At 41.8% G+C, this 19,533-nt stretch overlaps 1 protein-coding gene across 1 annotated transcript in view; it reads right to left on the bottom strand.

Annotated features, from left to right (window-relative positions):
* Dhc93AB (Dynein heavy chain at 93AB) overlaps positions 1-19,533 on the bottom strand; it is a 646,785-nt gene that overhangs the window by 97,161 nt on the left and 530,091 nt on the right. The window contains exons 52-54 of the mRNA XM_070089003.1: positions 16,615-16,779; positions 15,534-15,727; positions 9,649-9,853 (exon numbers count right to left, since the gene is read on the bottom strand). Coding sequence (XP_069945104.1) covers positions 9,649-9,853; positions 15,534-15,727; positions 16,615-16,779 — 564 coding nt within the window. The remainder of the gene's footprint in view (positions 1-9,648; positions 9,854-15,533; positions 15,728-16,614; positions 16,780-19,533) is intronic.

The raw sequence follows: 19,533 nt of genomic DNA on the forward strand, positions 1-19,533 counted from the left end.
TGGCCAGGCTTAGGCTTGGTTACTAGTACTGACTGATGTTGTAGTGGCCAGGCTTAGGCTTGGTTACAAGTACTGACTGATGTTGTAGTGGCCAGGCTTAGGCTTGGTTACTAGTACTGACTGATGTTGTAGTGGCCAGGCTTAGGCTTGGTTACTAGTACTGACTGATGTTGTAGTGGCCAGGCTTAGGCTTGGTTACAAGTACTGACTGATGTTGTAGTGGCCAGGCTTAGGCTTGGTTACTAGTACTGACTGATGTTGTAGTGGCCAGGCTAACGCTTGGTTACTAGTACTGACTGATGTTGTAGTGGCCAGGCTTACGCTTGGTTACAAGTACTGACTGATGTTGTAGTGGCCAGGCTTACGCTTGGTTACTAGTACTGACTGATGTTGTAGTGGCCAGGCTTACGCTTGGTTACTAGTACTGACTGATGTTGTAGTGGCCAGGCTTAGGCTTGGTTACTAGTACTGACTGACGTTGTAGTGGCCAGGCTTAGGCTTGGTTACTAGTACTGACTGATGTTGTAGTGGCCAGGCTTAGGCTTGGTTACAAGTACTGACTGATGTTGTAGTGGCCAGGCTTAGGCTTGGTTACAAGTACTGACTGATGTTGTAGTGGACAGGCTTAGGCTTGGTTTCAAGTACTGACTGATGTTGTAGTGGCCAGGCTTAGGCTTGGTTACAAGTACTGACTGATGTTGTAGTGGCCAGGCTTAGGCTTGGTTACAAGTACTGACTGATGTTGTAGTGGCCAGGCTTAGGCTTGGTTACAAGTACTGACTGATGTTGTAGTGGCCAGGCTCAAGCTTGGTTACAAGTACTGACTGATGTTGTAGTGGCCAGGCTTAGGCTTGGATACATTTACTGACTGATGTTGTAGTGGACAGGCTTAGGCTTGGTTATAAGTACTGACTGATGTAGTAGTGGCCAGGCTTAGGCTTGGTTACAAGTACTGTCTGGTGTTGTAGTGGACATGCTTAGGCTTGGTTACAAGTACTGACTGATGTTGTAGTGGACAAGCTTAGGCTTGGTTACAAGTACTGACTGATGTTGTAGTGGACAGGCTTATGTTTGGTTACTAGTACTGACTGATGTTGTAGTGGACAGGCTTAGGCTTGGTGACAAGTACTGACTGATATTGTAGTGGACAGGCTTAGGCTTGGTTACAAGTACTGACTGGTGTTGTAGCGGACAGGCTTAGACTTGGTTACAAGTACTGACTGATGTTGCAGTGGACAGGCTTATGCTTGGTTACTAGTAATGACTGATGTAGTAGTGGCCAGGCTTATGCTTGGTTACAAGTACTGACTGATGTTGTAGTGGCCAGGCTTAGGTTTGGTTACAAGTACTGACTGATGTTGTAGTGGACAGGCTTAGGCTTGGTTACAAGTACTGACTGATATTGTAGTGGCCAGGCGTAGGCTTGGCTACAAGTACTGACTGATGTTGTAGTGGACAGGCTTAGGCTTGGTTACAAGTACTGACTGATGTTGTAGTGGACAAGCTTAGGCTTGGTTACAAGTACTGACTGGTGTTGTAGTAGCCAGGCTTAGGCTTGGTTACATTTACTGACTGATGTTGTAGTATACAGGCTTAGACTTGGTAATAAGTACTGACTGATGTAGTAGTGGCCAGGCTTAGGCTTGGTTACAAGTACTGACTGCTATTATAGTGGACAGGCGTAGGTTTGGTTACAAGTACTGACTGATGTTGTAGTGGACAGGCTTATGCTTGGTTACTAGTAATGACTGATGTAGTAGTGGCCAGGCTTATGCTTGGTTACAAGTACTGACTGATGTTGTAGTGGACAAGCTTAGGCTTGGTTACAAGTACTGACTGATGTTGTAGTGGTCAGGCTTATGTTTGGTTACAAGTAATGACTGATGTTGTAGTGGTCAGGATTAGGCTTGGTTACTAGTACTAACTGATGTAGTAGTGGCCAGGCTTAGGCTTGGTTACAAGTACTGACTGATGTTGTAGTGGACAGGCTTATGTTTGGTTACTAGTACTGACTGATGTTGTAGTGGACAGGCTTAGGCTTGGTTACTAGTACTGACTGATGTAGTAGTGGCCAGGCTTAGGCTTGGTTACAAGTACTGACTGATGTTGTAGTGGACAGGCTTAGGTTTGGTTACAAGTACTGACTGATGCTGTAGTGGACAGGCTTATGCTTGGTTACTAGTACTGACTGATGTTTTAGTGGCCAGGCTTAGGCTTGGTTACAAGTACTGACTGATGTTGTAGTGGACAGGCTTAGGCTTGGTTACATTTACTGACTGATGTTGTAGTGGACAGGCTTAGGCTTGGTTATAAGTACTGACTGATGTTGTAGTGGCCATGCTTAGGCTTGGTTACAAGTACTGACTGGTGTTGTAGTGGTCAGGCTTAGGCTTTGTTACATTTACTGACTGATGTTGTAGTGGACAGGCTTAGGCTTGGTTATAAGTACTGACTGATGTAGTAGTGGCCAGGCTTAGGCTTGGTTACAAGTACTGACTGTTGTTGTAGTGGACAGGCTTAGGTTTGCTTACAAGTACTGAATGATATTGTAGTAGCCGGGCTTAGGCTTGGTTACAAGTACTGACTGATGTTGTAGTGGACAGGCTTAGGCTTGGTTACATTTACTGACTGATGTTGTAGTGGACAGGCTTAGGCTTGGTTATAAGTACTGACTGATGTTGTAGTGGCCAAGCTTAGGCTTGGTTACAAGTACTGACTGGTGTTGTAGTGGCCAGGCTTAGGCTTGGTTACATTTACTGACTGATGTTGTAGTGGACAGGCTTAGGCTTGGTTATAAGTACTGACTGATGAAGTAGTGGCCAGGCTTAGGCTTGGTTACAAGTACTGACTGTTGTTGTAGTGGACAGGCTTAGGCTTGGTTACAAGTACTGAATGATATTGTAGTAGCCAGGCTTAGGCTTGGCTACAAGTACTGACTGATGTAGTAGTGAACAGGCTTAGGCTTGGTTACGAGTACTGACTGATGTTGTAGTGGACAGGCTTAGGCTTGGTTACTAGTACTAACTGATGTAGTAGTGGCCAGGCTTAGGCTTTGTTACAAGTACTGACTGATGTTGTTGTGGACAGGTTTGGGTTTGGTTACAAGTTCTGACTGATGTTGTAGTGGACAGGCTTAGGTTTGGTTACAAGTACTGACTGATCTTGTAGTGGACAGGCTTAGGCTTGGTTACAAGTACTGACTGATGTTGTAGTGGACAGGCTTAGGCTTGGTTACTAGTACTGACTGATGTTGTAGTGGCCAGGCTTAGGCTTGGTTACAAGTACTGACTGATGTTGTGGTGGACAGGCTTAGGCTTTGTTACAAGTACTGACTGATGTTGTAATGGACAGGCTTAGGCTTGGTTACAAGTACTGACTGATGTTGTAGTGGACAGGCTAAGGCTTGGCTACTAGTACTGAATGATGTTGTAGTGGCCAGGCTTACGCTTGGTTACAAGTACTGACTGATGTTGTAGTGGACAGGCTTGGGCTTGGTTACAAGTGCTGACTGATGTTGTAGTGGACAGGCTTAGGCTTGGTTACAAGTACTGACTGATGTAGAAGTGGCCAAGCTTAGGCTTGGTTACAATTGCTGACTGATGTTGTAGTGGAGAGGCTTAGGTTTGGTTACAAGTAATGACTGATGTAGTAGTGGCCAGGCTTAGTATTGGTTACAAGTACTGACTGATGTTGTAGTGGACAGGCTTAGGCTTGGTTACTAGTACGAACTGATGTAGTAGTGGACAGGCTTAGGTTTGGTTACAAGTAATGACTGGTGTTGTAGTGGACAGGCTTAGGCTTGGTTACTAGTACTAACTGATGTAGTAGTGGACAGGCTTAGGTTTGGTTACAAGTAATGACTGGTGTTGTTGTGGCCAGGCTTCGGCTTGGTTACAAGTACTGACTGATGTTGTAGTGGACAGGCTTGGTTACTAGTACTGACTGATGTAGTAGTGGCCAGGCTTAGGCTTGGTTACGAGTACTACTTCTGGCAGTTTGGGAGACACACAGATGATGATCAAACCAAATGAAAATTATGTGGTCAGGAATGTGGTCGCTGATCGCTGTCTTGAACACTATGTGCTTAATTATCTACTTATTGAGGAATATAGCTACAGACAGTACAAAAACCTATGTGATATTTCAAGATATATTGTTAATGAAAATAAGATACCAGATACAATAAGCAAATTTCCTAAATTTGTTTGTAACAGATGAAAGAAATGAAGATATAAATCCAATTGTACTCCTGTTAACCTTTTCGTGGCGTAGTTCCTAGGCCTTCTGTGTATCCATATGTATTTGGAGTGCACAATAAACTCATCGATAGAATAGTAGTTAAGTTCCGCTTTGTTGAGGAAAGAAAGATTTATAATTATTTGTCTTGTTTCACAAATGCTTTATCTGATGTGGCTGGAAATAAAGAGGATTGTTCATTTTCAAGAGTCATTATGAACTGGTCCTTTTGAACATCTTTACTTTTCAGGGAGATGTGTGTTTGAAAATGATTAGTTTCTTCACAGAAGCTTTCTCCAGCGAGCTCAATATCTGGTCCCTGGACGACGGTACCCTAGCTGGCACAATAGAATCTCTCCTAGAGGACATCAGTAAAATTAAAGATATGGGAGAAAGTCTGGGCCTTTCTTTAAACCCCACGAAATGTGAAATAGTTTCTACCAATCAACAGATGATCCAGAATATTAGTGCCGTTTTACCAGGAGCACGAGCCATTGATCCAGCCAATAGCACTCTCCTTGGTGCTCCTCTTGGGTCCAATGCCATCGATCTGATCCTAGAAAATAAAGTCTCAGACCTCCGGACAATGGAAAGCAGGATGAGAAACATTGACACACACGATGCCTTCTACCTACTCACCAGGTGCCTGGCAATCCCAAAACTTACCTACTTTCTGAGATGCTCCCCGATTCCTTATTAAGATGTCGGAATGCTGTTCTGAGGTTTGCTAGGCGCCCATATGCTGCAGCAGTTATTTGATTGATGTGCACTTCAGGAGATGTGCGTGGTGTTATACTCACCCCAAGATCTTTTTCCTTGAGAGAGGTTTGTAGTCTCTGGCCCCCTAGACTGTACTCCGTCTGCGGTCTTCTTTGCCCTTCCCTAATCTTCATGACTTTGCACTTGGTGGGGTTGAACTCCATGAGCCAATTGCTGGACCAGGTCTGCAACCTGTCCAGATCCCTTTGCAGTTCTGCCTGGTCTTCAATCGAATGAATACTTCTCATCAACTTCACGTCATCTGCAAACAGGGACACTTCGGAGTCTATTCCTTCCGTCATGTCGTTCACAAATACCAGAAACAGCACTGGTCCAAGGACTGACCCCTGTGGGACCCCTCTGGTCACAGGTGCCTACTCTGTGTGTGTGTGTGTGTGTGTGTGTGTGTGTGTGTGTGTGTGTGTGTGTGTGTGTGTGTGTGTGTGTGTGTGAGTGTGTGTGTGTGTGTGTGTGTGTGTGTGTGTGTGAGTGTGTGTGTGTGTGTGTGTGTGTGTGTGTGTGTGTGCGTGTGTGTGTGTGTGTGTGTGTGTGTGTGTGTGTGTGTGTGTGTGTGTGTGTGTGTGCGTGTGTGTGTGTGTGTGTGTGTGTGTGTGTGTGTGTGAGTGTACTCACCTAGTTGTACTCACCTAGTTGAGGTTGCGGGGGTCAAGTCCGAGCTCCTGGCCCCGCCTCTTCACTGATCGCTACTAGGTCACTCTCCCTGAGCCGTGAGCTTTATCATACCTCTGCTTAAAGCTATGTATGGATCCTGCCTCCACTACATCGCTTCCCAAACTATTCCACTTACTGACTACTCTGTGGCTGAAGAAATACTTCCTAACATCCCTGTGATTCATCTGTGTCTTCAGCTTCCAACTGTGTCCCCTTGTTACTGTGTCCAATCTCTGGAACATCCTGTCTTTGTCCACCTTGTCAATTCCTCTCAGTATTTTGTATGTCGTTATCATGTCCCCCCTATCTCTCCTGTCCTCCAGTGTCGTCAGGTTGATTTCCCTTAACCTCTCCTCGTAGGACATACCTCTTAGCTCTGGGACTAGTCTTGTTGCAAACCTTTGCATTTTCTCTAGTTTCTTCACGTGCTTGGCTAGGTGTGGGTTCCAAACTGGTGCCGCATACTCCAATATGGGCCTAACGTACACGGTGTACAGGGTCCTGAATGATTCCTTATTAAGATGTCGGAATGCTGTTCTGAGGTTTGCTAGGCGCCCATATGCTGCAGCAGTTATTTGGTTGATGTGCGCTTCAGGAGATGTGCCTGGTGTTATACTCACCCCAAGATCTTTTTCCTTGAGTGAGGTTTGTAGTCTCTGGCCCCCTAGACTGTACTCCGTCTGCGGTCTTCTTTGCCCTTCCCCAATCTTCATGACTTTGCACTTGGTGGGATTGAACTCCAGGAGCCAATTGCTGGACCAGGTCTGCAGCCTGTCCAGATCCCTTTGTAGTTCTGCCTGGTCTTCGATCGAGTGAATTCTTGTCATCAACTTCACGTCATCTGCAAACAGGGACACCTCAGAGTCTATTCCTTCCGTCATGTCGTTCACAAATACCAGAAACAGCACTGGTCCTAGGACTGACCCCTGCGGGACCCCGCTGGTCACAGGTGCCCACTCTGACACCTCGCCGCTGTCTTCCTGACAAGTATTCCCTGATCCATTGTAGTGCCTTCCCTGTTATCCCTGCTTGGTCCTCCAGTTTTTGCACCAATCTCTTGTGGGGAACTGTGTCAAACGCCTTCTTGCAGTCCAAGAAAATGCAATCCACCCACCCCTCTCTCTCTTGTCTTACTGCTGTCACCATGTCATAGAACTCCAGTAGGTTTGTGACACAGGATTTCCTGTCCCTGAAACCATGTTGGCTGCTGTTGATGAGATCGTTCCTTTCTAGGTGTTCCACCACTCTTCTCCTGATAATCTTCTCCATGATTTTGCATACTATACATGTCAGCGACACTGGTCTGTAGTTTAATGCTTCATGTCTGTCTCCTTTTTTAAAGATTGGGACCACATTTGCTGTCTTCCATGCCTCAGGCAATCTCCCTGTTTCGATAGATGTATTGAATATTGTTGTTAGGGGTACACATAGCTCCTCTGCTCCCTCTCTCAATACCCGTGGGGAGATGTTATCTGGCCCCATTGCCTTTGAGGTATCTAGCTCACTCAGAAGCCTCTTCACTTCTTCCTCGGTTGTGTGCACTGTGTCCAGCACTTGGTGGTGTGCCCCACCTCTCCGTCTTTCTGGAGTCCCTTCTGTCTCCTCTGTGAACACTTCTTTGAATCTCTTGTTGAGTTCTTCACATACTTCACGGTCATTTCTTGTTGTCTCTCCTCCTTCCTTCCTTAGCCTGATTACCTGGTCCTTGACTGTTGTTTTCCTCCTGATGTGGCTGTACAACAGTTTCGGGTCAGATTTGGCTTTCGCTGCTGTGTCATTTTCATATTGTCTTTGGGCCTCCCTTCTTATCTGTGCATATTCGTTTCTGGCTCTACGACTGTTCTCCTTATTCTCCTGGGTCCTTTGCCTTCTATATTTCTTCCATTCCCTAGCACACTTGGTTTTTGCCTCCCTGCACCTTTGGGTAAACCATGGGCTCATCCTGGCTTTTTCATTATTCCTGTTACCCTTGGGTACAAACCTCTCCTCAGCCTCCTTGCATTTTGTTGCTACATATTCCATCATCTCATTAACTGGCTTCCCTGCCAGTTCTCTGTCCCACTGAACCCCGTTCAGGTAGTTCCTCATTCCTGTGTAGTCCCCTTTCTTGTAGTTTGGCTTCATTCGTCCTGGCCTTCCTGCTTCTCCCTCCACTTGTAGCTCTACTGTGTATTCGAAGCTTAAAACCACATGGTCACTGGCCCCAAGGGGTCTTTCATATGTGATGTCCTCGATATCTACACTACTCAAGGTGAATACTAAGTCCAGCCTTGCTGGTTCATCCTCTCCTCTCTCTCTTGTAGTGTTCCTTATGTGTTGGCACATGAAGTTTTCCAGTACCACCTCCATCATCTTAGCCCTCCATGTATCTTGGCCCCCATGTGGGTCCAAGTTCTCCCAATCGATCTCCTTGTGGTTAAAGTCACCCATGATCAGGAGCTTTGCCCTGCATGCATGAGCTCTTCTAGCCACTCTAGCCAGTGTGTCAACCATCGCTCTATTGCTATCGTCGTACTCTTGCCTTGGCCTCCTGCTGTTCTGTGGTGGGTTATACATCACTGCTATTACTACCTTGGGACCTCCAGAGTGAAGTGTTCCCGCTATGTAATCACTTTCTTCTCCGCTGTCTCCTCTCTCCAGCTCATCAAAATTCCAGCGATTTTTGATCAGCAACGCCACTCCTCCACCCCCCCTGTTCCCTCTGTCTTTCCTCAGGATTTGGTATCCCGTTGGAAAGATGGCATCTGTTATCATATCTGTAATCTTGGTTTCTGTGAGAGCTATGATGTCCGGTGATGCTTCTTTGACTCTTTCATGCCACTCCTCCCACTTATTTGTTATTCCATCAGCGTTTGTGTACCATACCTTCAGTTTCCTTTCCAACACTGTGGTTTGGGGGGGCCTGTGAGGGTGGGAGACCTGGTGGCATACTGTGGGATTCTATAGCTCGGTGTTGGGTGGAGGCTGTGGGTATGGATTGTAGTGTGTGTTGGGATGGTGTGATAGGTTGTATGGTTCTGAGAATAGTTGTGTGTGTGCTTGCCCTTGCTGTTCTGTTCTGCTCTGACTGACCTCTGCTGGTTCCATCCTTGTCTCTTTTCCTAGCTCCTTTCGCTTTTTTGTCCTCTCCCTCAGCTGCTGTCGTTCTGATTTTGTTCTGTCTCTGTCTAGGAACATCCTCTTGTACTCTTCCGAGTATTTCAATCGTGGTTTCTCTTGGAGGATCCTGTTCCGCACTGTTTCCGTCCTGAGAATCAGCTTGATTGGTCGGTTTCTCCCCTTCGAGTACCCCCCTATTCTCTGTATGTGTGTGTGTGTGTGTGTGTGTGTGTGTGTGTGTGTGTGTGTGTGTGTGTGTGTGTGTGTGTGTGTGTGTGTGTGTGTGTGTGTGTGTGTGTGTGTGTGTGTGTGTGTGTGTGTGTGTGTGTGTGTGTGTGTGTGTGTGTGTGTGTGTGTGTGTGTGTGTGTGTGTGTGTGTGTGTGTGTGTGTGTGTGTGTGTGTGTGTGTGTGTGAGCGTTACCATACACAAGCAATGTAAACTTGAAGCGCATTACATGAAGCTCTCACTTGTTATGAGCGAAGTATATACAGAAATATATACAGAATAATAATAATAATAATAATAATAATAATAATAATAATAATAATAATAATAATAATAATAATAATAATAATAATAATAATAATAATAATAATAAAAATAATAATAAAAACAACAACAACAACAACGACAACAACAATACTACTACTACTACTACTACTACTACTACTACTACTACTACTACTAATAATAATAATAATAATAATAATAATAATAATAATAATAATAATAATAATACTGTTCCCTGGAGCCTATACGCTGGTAAGTAACTCATTAACATGCATATAGGAATATGTTCTTCACAAAAATCATGGGATATATATACAGTATTGCTAACTGTAACATCCTTAGCTTTAAACTGAAGCTCTTAAGTGCTCACCTTAAGTTCCTCAAGGTCTGGTCTCTCAGCCTTGACAACCTCAGCAAGGAGCTGGTCTTCAAGACCGTCTCTGGTGACAGTGAAGTTGATGAGAGTGCACTGTGCCTGCAGCTCTGGCTTGTAGTGAGGGTTGGCCAGCTTGGTGTGTAGGATCAGCTGGAAGCTTGAGTTATACTCAATCTCTCGGTCACCTATCTTCAGCGCCCTGATACCAAGAAACCATTAACAAATGAAAAGTTTATACTTAGTGTACGTCGGCCGCTGCGCGATCCCAGAAATGTGTCCCTGTATTTTATCAGCCCAGCCTCCTCTACCTCAGTACACGCAAAAACAAGAGTGATGGGCGGAGATAAAATTCTAATGTAGCAAAATGTAAAAATATTTATGCATGCACGTATACATATACGCTTTTTTGTATGCATGCATATGGGAAAGCATATGTATGCATATGTCTACATATGTATGCGTTTATGAATGCATAATTTTTATATGCATGAATATGTGCATATATATCCGCACATATGAATGAATATGTGTATTTATATCTGCATATATATATATATATATATATATATATATATATATATATATATATATATATATATATATATATATATATATATATACGTACATATATATATATATATATATATATATATATATATATATATATATATATATATATATATATATATGTGTGTGTGTGTGTGTGTGTGTGTGTGTGTGTGTGTGTGTGTGTGTGTGTGTGTGTGTGTGTGTGTGTGTGTGTGTGTGTGTGTGTGTGTGTGTGTGTGTGTGTGTGTGTGTGTGTGTGTGTGTGTGTGTGTGTGTGTGTGTGTGTGTGTGTGTGTGTGTGTGTGTGTGTGTGTGTGTGTGTGTGTGTGTGTGTGTACTCACTTAATTGTAGTTTCAGGGGTCAAGACTCAGCTCCTGGCCCCGCCTCTTCACTGAACGCTACTAGGTCCTCTCTCTCCCTGCTCTATGAGCTTTATCATACCTCGTCATAAAGCTATGTATGGTTCCTGCCTCCACTACATCGCTCGCCAGACTGTTCCACTTCCTGACTACTCTATGACTGAAGAACTGCTTCCTAACATCCCTGTGACTCATCTGAGTTTTCAACTTCCAAGAGTGACCCCTTGTTTCTGTGTCCCCTCTCTGGAACATCTTGTCTCTGTCCACCTTGTCTATTCAACGCAGTATTTTGTATGTCGTTATCATGTCTTTCCTATCCCTCCTGTCCTCCAGCGTCGTCAGGCCAATTTCCATCAACCTTTCTTCACAGGACATTTCCCTTAGCTCTGGAACTAACCTTGTCGCAAACCTTTGCACTTTCTCTAATTTCTTAACGTGTTTGACCCGGAACGGGTTTCAAACTGTTGCTGCATACTCCAGTGTGGGCCTGACGTACACAGTGTACAGTGTCTTGAAAGATTCCTTGCTTAGGTATCGAAATGCTTATCTCAGGTTTGCCAGGCGCCCATATGCTGCAGCAGTTATCTGATTGATGTGTGCTTCCGGAGACATGCTCGGTGTTATACTCACCCCAAGATCGTTCTCCTTGAGCGAGGTTTGCAGTCGTTGGCTACTAGCCTATACTCTGTTTGTGGTCTTCTTTGCCCTTCTCCAATCTTCATGACTTTGCATTTGATAGGGTTAAATTCGAGAAGGCAGTTGCTGGACCTCGTGTCCAGCCTGTCCAGGTCTCTTTGAAGGCCTGCCTGATCCTCATCTGATTTAATTCTCCTCATTAACTTCACATCATCTGCGAACAGGGACATCTCTGAATCTATCCCTTCCATCATGTCATTCACATATACCAAAAATAGCACTGGTCCTAGGACCGACACCTGTGGGACCCCGCTCGTCACTGGTGCCCACTGTGATACCTCATCACGTACCATGACTCGTTGTTGCCTCCCTGTCAGGTATTCTCTGATTCATTGAAGCGCCCTTCCCGTTATACACGCCTGATCCTCTAGTTTCTGCAGGAATCTCTTGTGAGGAACTGTGTCGAAGGCCTTCTTACAGTCCAAGAAGATGCGATCAACCCACCCTTCTCTGTCGTCACTTACTTCTGTTACTTTTTCATAAAACTCCAGGTTTGTAACACAGGATTTGCCTTCCATGAAACCGTGCTGGTTGTCATTTATACTTTTGTTCCGTTCCAGGTGCTCCACCACTCTCCTCCTGATAATCTTCTCCATGACTTTGCATACTATACACGTCAGTGACACTGGTCTATAGTTTAGCGCCTCTTTTCTGTCTCCTTTTTCAAAAATGGGAACTACATTTGCAGTCTTTCATACCTCAGGTAGTTGCCCAGTTTCAAGAGATGTGTTGAAGATTGTGGTTAGTGGCACACACAGCATTTCTGCTCCCTGTCTAAGGACTCACGGGGAGATGTCCAGTCCCATTGCTTTTGAGGTATCAAGGTCACTTAGCAGCTTCTTCACCTCCTCAGTTGTGTGTATGTCATCCAGCACTTGTTGGTCTATTCCCTGTTGGTGTCCCCTTTTGTCCTGTCTTCGCAGAGTCCTTCCTGTCTCCACTGTGAATACTTCCTTAAGTCTCTTGTTGGGCTCCTCACATACCTCTTGGTTGTTTCGTGTGAGTTCGCCACCTTCTTCCCTCAGCCTGATCACCTGATCTTTGACTGTTGTCTTTCTCCTAATGTGGCTATACAGCAGTTTCGGGTCAGACTTGACTTTTGATGCTATGTCGTTTTCATACTGTCTCTGGGCCTCCCTCCTTATCTGTGCATACTCGTTTCTGGTTCTTCGACTGATCTCTTTATTTTCCTGGGTCCTTTGCCTTCTGTACCTCTTCCATTCTCTAATGCACTTAGTTTTTGCCTCCTTACACTGTCGGGTAAACCAAGGACTCACTTTGGTCTTCCAATTAATTCCGTTGCCCTTGAGAATAAACCTTTCCTCTGCCTCCATGCATTTTGTTGTTACATATTCCATCATTTCGTTCACTAACTTTTCTACCAGCTCTCTGGCCCACTGCACCTTCTGCAGGAAGTTTCTCATACCTGTGTAGTCGCCCCCTTTTATAGTTTGGCTTTTCCCAATCGCCCCCTTTAATAGTTTGGCCTGTCCCATTCAGTTCCTGTTACCTTCTCCACTTGTAACTCTACTATATACTCAAAACTCAGAACCACGTGATCGCTATCTCCAAGGGGCCTCTCATATGTGATGTCCCCAATGTCTGAACTGCTCAGGGTAAACACAAGGCCCAGTCTTGCTGGTTCATCCTCCCCTCTCTCTCTCTCGTAGTTTCCCTGACGTGTTGATGCATGAGGTTTTCCAGTACCACATCCATCAACTTGGCTCTCCATGTGTCAGGACCCCCGTGAGGCTCCAGGTTTTCCCAGTCGATCTCCCTGTGGTTGAAATCGCCCATAACTAGTAACTTTGCTCTGCACGATTGAGCTCTTCGTGCCACCTCAGCAAGTGTGTCCACCATCGCTCTGTTGTTCTCTTCATATTCCTCTCTTGGCCTCCTGCAGTTCTGTGGTGGGTTATACATCACTGCAATGACTACCTTCTGTTCCCCAGACTGAATTGTAGTCCCTTTCTCCAATCTCGCCCACACCTTCCGTTTCCCTGTGTGTGTGTGTGTGTGTGTGTGTGTGTGTGTGTGTGTGTGTGTGTGTGTGTGTGTGTGTGTGTGTGTGTGTGTGTGTGTGTGTGTGTGTGTGTGTGTGTGTGTGTGTGTGTGTGTGTGTGTGTGTGTGTGTAGTTTTGTTTAAATGTGTTCATGTTTACATATCTATGTATGTATGAACTCTTATGCATCTCTGCAAACTGAATATGTATATTTTTGCATATGTATACTTCATGAGCATATGTATGCATTCATCTGCATGGGCCTATATATGTGTATGTATCATTTAGTATATGTATGTGTGTTTGCTTATGTATGCGTGCACATATGCATGCATATGTGTCTGCTTATGTATACGTATACACTTGTATACATGTTCATATACAGGTTGTGTATTAATAATTAAGGTAACGACTCGTCAACGCTGAGTTAACTTTTATACGAAGAATTTTGTCAGTGGACAGTGGATAAAAAATAGATAAAGAGTAGATAAGAACTAATGGATAAAAATTATCGTTCTCGGTTGTGCGTGATCCGAGGAAAGAGTGCCACCGTGTACTACTCAATATACTGCCTCAATACACGTTGTTGGAATAGTGCAGAGTGCGGCATAGGCTGGTAATAGAGTTAAATTGTGAAATTATTATGTAATATGGAACTCATATTATTACTGTCAAACACAACGTTTTTTTTTTTAATTAAATTAATATCGACGAGATTTATTTCGGTGGTTACACACCATCCGAGAAAGATGACCCCGCCATGCATAATCCCCGCGGCCTGTACGTTAATACACGAGAAAGAAACAGTGCAGTGTGCGACAGAGGTTTTCAATGCGGTTAAATATTAGTGCTGAGAATTTAAAGCTAATCAGAAGAGGTATTCACAAGTTATATTTACTAGCCAATCAAGTTAGCAAATTAGGGCAAATAGAGCCAAATATTAATCAAACCTTCCACTAAGAAACTTCATGTTTGATGCCAAGTTCAGTAGGTATTCTCGTCTTACCTGAGAGAGACCAATAACCTAATATACACCAGCACAATAAGACAAAAGTCGCTCAAAATTTGCAATATCAAGTAACTTACCATCCAGTCGCATGAAGCACTCAGATATATAAATATATATAAATTATATATACAAATTTCTTGAGTTTCTAAGAAGAAAATCCACACAGGCCAAAAACTTTCCAAAGTTCTCTCTGCGAAATATTGATCAGCGTTTGAGGTTTTAGTTGACATGCACTTAAAAATTACACATTTAACCCAGAATAACCCAATAAGATCAAGCACTGTAACATATTTTTGATCAGCACAAACTTTTATCTTCAGATGTTTCCTGAGGACACAACCCCCGCGGCCGGGTCCCTGACCAGGCCTCGTACTCCTGGTATTTCACAGAATCCAATGTGATTAATAAAACTTGCATTTTAAAACTTACACAACCTAAAATTAATACAAAACTTCCTTCGAGGAAAACACATCAGCTTTAAAAGTTTAAAGCTGCCCAGCAAAGGCATTCTCCAGGTACTAAGACAGAACCCAAGAAAATACTAGTAAGTACCTACACACCCTAAACCCAATAAACGCTTCATCTAGTAAAGATTCATTGGAAGGGAAAAGCGCTAAACCAATATGGTTATATAGCGTCTGTAGAATTAGAGACATTCGTTGCATTATGGGAAACACATCAATGGCATTATTGAAGCTAATCAGAAGAGGCTTTATCCAGCGATCAAAGGGATAAAAACAATTCCAAGTTTTGTTGAAAATTTACCCGCACACAAACTAAACTTAAAGGAAACTACTGGCGTAAGTTATATTACCTATTAAATATTGAAGTCATTTAGAAGAGGTAGGGGAAAAATATTTTTAACATGATTAAACAAGAATTAAAATTTGACATTATATTATACATAAAACTGGACAGATGCACACCTACACAGTCGAATTTCACTCTTCACTGTCGGCGAATTAGGAGGCAACTCTTTTCTTTAACTAACTGAAGCTATGCTGCAGAGGGTTTCTATAATTACCGGAGCTATTCCTGGATGCTGCGAAAGTTCCTTTTACTTTGGTCATAGGGCACCTGCACATGCCAATTACACCTAGAATTTTGGCTTAGTTACCGAACGCCAGCGCTGAAAATTTCAAGCCGATCGGATGAGGCCCTGTCGTATTATGATGGAAATAAGAAAGAAAAGTCGGAGGAAGAAAAAGGAGAAAATCCGGCAAGCACTTAAAGATCCCCTTTCAGGGATACCTAATAATTACCGTCCTCGCTTGATGAGATTTTTGCCAATGAGTGGATCAAGAACTGGGTCAAGATTCTCTGGGAGGTTCTCGATCAAGACAGTGCTGCCCTTGGTGATGGCCACCTCCAGGTGGTCGATGCAGGTCTTCTGATCCAGACGCAACACCACCAACGCATCGCCGTATCGCGCCTTGATCCATTTGATGCCTTGCAGCTGAAAGGCAAATATATGATACAATATTGCTACAAGATTAACACACAATACAGTGATGATTTAACAATGAAGATCGAAGATAAATACAATTCATTGAAGACGAAATATAAACATATACTACGCTGAAGTGAAAAAAGAAACAATGCAGAGAAGCTAGAAGACAGTCACAGTACAGTGAAGATTGAAGACAGTCACTATATAGTGTAAATAAAAAAAACAATAAAAATTAACAGAAGGCAAAAGTTTGCCGCACATTGCATTGAAGACAGCAGATCAAAACAATACAGTGATGATTAAAGACAATCATATTATATTGAAGACAAGAAAAGTAGTGAAGACAGATGACAAACAGACAATGTAGTAATTATACAAGATAATAACAGTACATAAACCCACGTTAAGTTGCACTGAGAAACTATCAAGGAATAAATGGAAGACTGGTCGGGTACTCGAACCGTGGTCTGTGCCCCATGTTGTATTGATTCAACCACGGAGCTTACATAAGATGATCTAACGACAATTAAAACATCTGGGTCGCATTTCATGTTGCTAATACAATCAAAGCACAGTTGTGCTGAATGGTTACGGCGTTGATTCTGGTATATACAACAGCTCATTGAGTCCCCGACCAGTATTCTGAATATTCACAATCAGTGTGCAGTTAAGACTGAACAAAGAACATTACAGTAGTAAAAACAGAAATTGATCACAGAATAATAAAAACAGTACAGCAAAGACAATACAAAGAAAAAAAAAAGAATGAAAAGCCATATGCAGGTTATTGTCTCCAGATAAAATAGCCTTCCTATTTCACCTAGAGATTAAGGTACTGTAGATACTTTTAGCAACACTTACATGTGAAGGAAAAAAATAATGTTGCACTTTACCTGGGGATCGATGATGAGGGGCCAGCGGTCCGAGTTAGTGAGGATGATAGCATTCTCAGTGGACATTCTGTCAGAGGGAAGACCCTCGTTGTTCCAGCCGGCGATGGTAGCGTCGTCAGTGAGTAGCTTTATTGGATCCAAGTTGTGGGTTATGGGAATCACCGGCTGTAGAGAAGGGTATTTACAATTATTTGTTGGCTTCATGTGTGTACTCGCCTAGTAATGCTCACCTAATTATGCTTGGAGGTGTTGATTCACAGCTTCTGGTTCACCCTTTTAACTTTTATGGATGGGCTTTCCATATTTCCCGCCTCCAGGGCCGAATAATCTTCACTCTTGACTCTGTATAAAACGTTGCTTCCTCACACAAATTAGTCACAGACTGAAAAGTACTATTTAATGCTCTTGTGGCACAGGTGTCGTGGGTCTTAGTCATATAATAACTCTCAAGCTTGAACTACTGGAAATATTACTAAACCCTGCTGGATTACCGGGCCACCCCTATATAAGGATCACATCATGTGATTCTGCTAAAAATTTAGTAAGCTGTCTACATTTTTAGCTCACATATATAATCATAACAGGTTTGATACTGTACTTATTTTTACATGTGTACCTTGGTTGTTGAAATAGTGAATGTATATATTTAAAAGTGGGCGTGGATTATTATTACACAACTGAATAAATATAAACTGTTTCATTAACAAGACTACAACAACTAAAAATAAAAATACGATATTAAGCCTGTTCCTAAGAGCATTGAAAATTTGCCTTAAACCAGTCAGGTTTAATTAAGGTTAACAAAAACTTTTTCGAGAAGCTCCAACCTAAACAGATGGATCCAATCAAGATTAAGCAAGTGGTAATATATTGTAAAAGTATCCAAGAGAAGGCAAAAGTTATAACAGAGGACATTCTTTCATTATCTAACAAAACTGGAAATCGTTGATAAAAATGTTAAAAAGTGACAAAAGACACTGTGAGAAAATCGAACTCCATGACAACTTTAATTTCGTATGTTTGTCGAAACTGGTGATAATCTAGCAACACAAAATACGGAACACAAATAATGTGAAAGATATGGCCAAGACTCAAGACATAAACTTGTAAAGAACAAGAGTGATATAAAAAAAATGGAACATTCCACAAAACTAAAAACTTATGAGACAATGATGATGGGTTTTATGGCTAACTCCAACTCCTAGGAAAAATGCGTTGTGGACATATCATCAAATTTTTAAAAATTCATATCCCAGCACCAAATTTAATGAGATCAGTGTTACTCCTCTCTACGAGCCGTAATTGACGAATTGTTATCCGCCTAACATGTCACCTTAACTCTACGTAATTTTGATTTAGTAGTGAAGCTCTGAAACCACCACTACACTAGCAAGGAAGCCCAAAATTACACTTGCTCCTTGGCATATATTTGTCGACCAAATCTAAACGTAACTTAAAAACCTCACCAAGCCTAATTTAACATAACGTAATTTTTTTAACTAAATTCTGATATATATATGTATGTATGTATGTATGAATGTATGTATATATATATATATATATATATATATATATATATATATATATATATATATATATATATATATATATATATATATATATATATATATATATATATATATATATATATATATATATATATATATATATATATATATATATATATATATATATATATATATATATATATATATATATATATATACATATATATATATATATATATATAAAGACCATTTTCTCATGTTTATGCAATAAATATTGATTACATGGTCAACAGAAAAGATAACAGTTCACAACAGGTGATAAAATGGCATCATTATATATAAGCCAATTTAAAAAAATTATCAATTACATTTCCTGTGTGCATGTTCAACCTAATTATGACTCCTAGAAAGTAGTTTAACATTGTTTCATCAAATGGTTAAAAAGTCAATGATTATACACAAGCAAGTCGTCAAACTTATAATAACACTGTTTGGTAATCACATTTACTCTACAGAAAAGATCAACACGTACAAAAGGCTTATATTTACAGAGGTCAATGTGTACAGAGGAGAAGGCAGATAACTAGGATTCATAACACAGTATTTTATTCTACTTAGTGCATATAAGTCAGAGTGACATGGAATACTTTAGCGTGACACCTATTTAAAAAAAAATAATAAAAATAAAAAATGCTAGTAAATATATTGTACATCCATCAGCCTGTACTGACATGCTAACAAAAAATGGCTTACGGAAGTTTTCAAATGGAAAAATCGAGAAGATAATCTACTACTGCGATAATCTACTACTGCGATAATCTACTACTGTTGCGAATACATAGGACAGTTAGCTAAATATACAACCTTCATTTCAAAGTATTTTTGTGGTCAGTGTGATTATGTATTTCAGTTAACAAAATTCTGAATAAAGATGATTTACATTTCTTGTTAATGCAAGAAACTCTCCTGCGATAATAGTGGTATTGTCTTAGTAAATTAACAAACTATCAACACTATTATAAACGTTGATATCTCAATTTTATATAATTTGAACATTCCTTAGCACCTTCTGTTTCAGCTTCTCGATACGAATACCAGTGGAAATGTTTCAGTCGACATATATCCCAGCTACTTAATCAAGATAAATAAAACATATTTATAGTAAAACATTGTTCTTAACTAGAGGCATTTCGGTGGCTGCGTGAGCCGAGGTACGACATCCCGTTGTTCCATAACCCCAGCCGTACTGACCACAATACACGCAAAGGAACAGTACAAGGCGGTGGAAAATTCTAATGTATCAGAATATAAAAATACATACTTACGTAAGAATATGGGTATGTTTGCAAGTACATGTATACGCTTTGACGTATGTATATGTGAATGCATAGATTCATTTATGAATAAGTTC

Source organism: Cherax quadricarinatus, chromosome 27, assembly GCF_038502225.1.
Source record: "Cherax quadricarinatus isolate ZL_2023a chromosome 27, ASM3850222v1, whole genome shotgun sequence".
In the NCBI taxonomy this organism is placed as follows: domain Eukaryota; kingdom Metazoa; phylum Arthropoda; class Malacostraca; order Decapoda; family Parastacidae; genus Cherax; species Cherax quadricarinatus.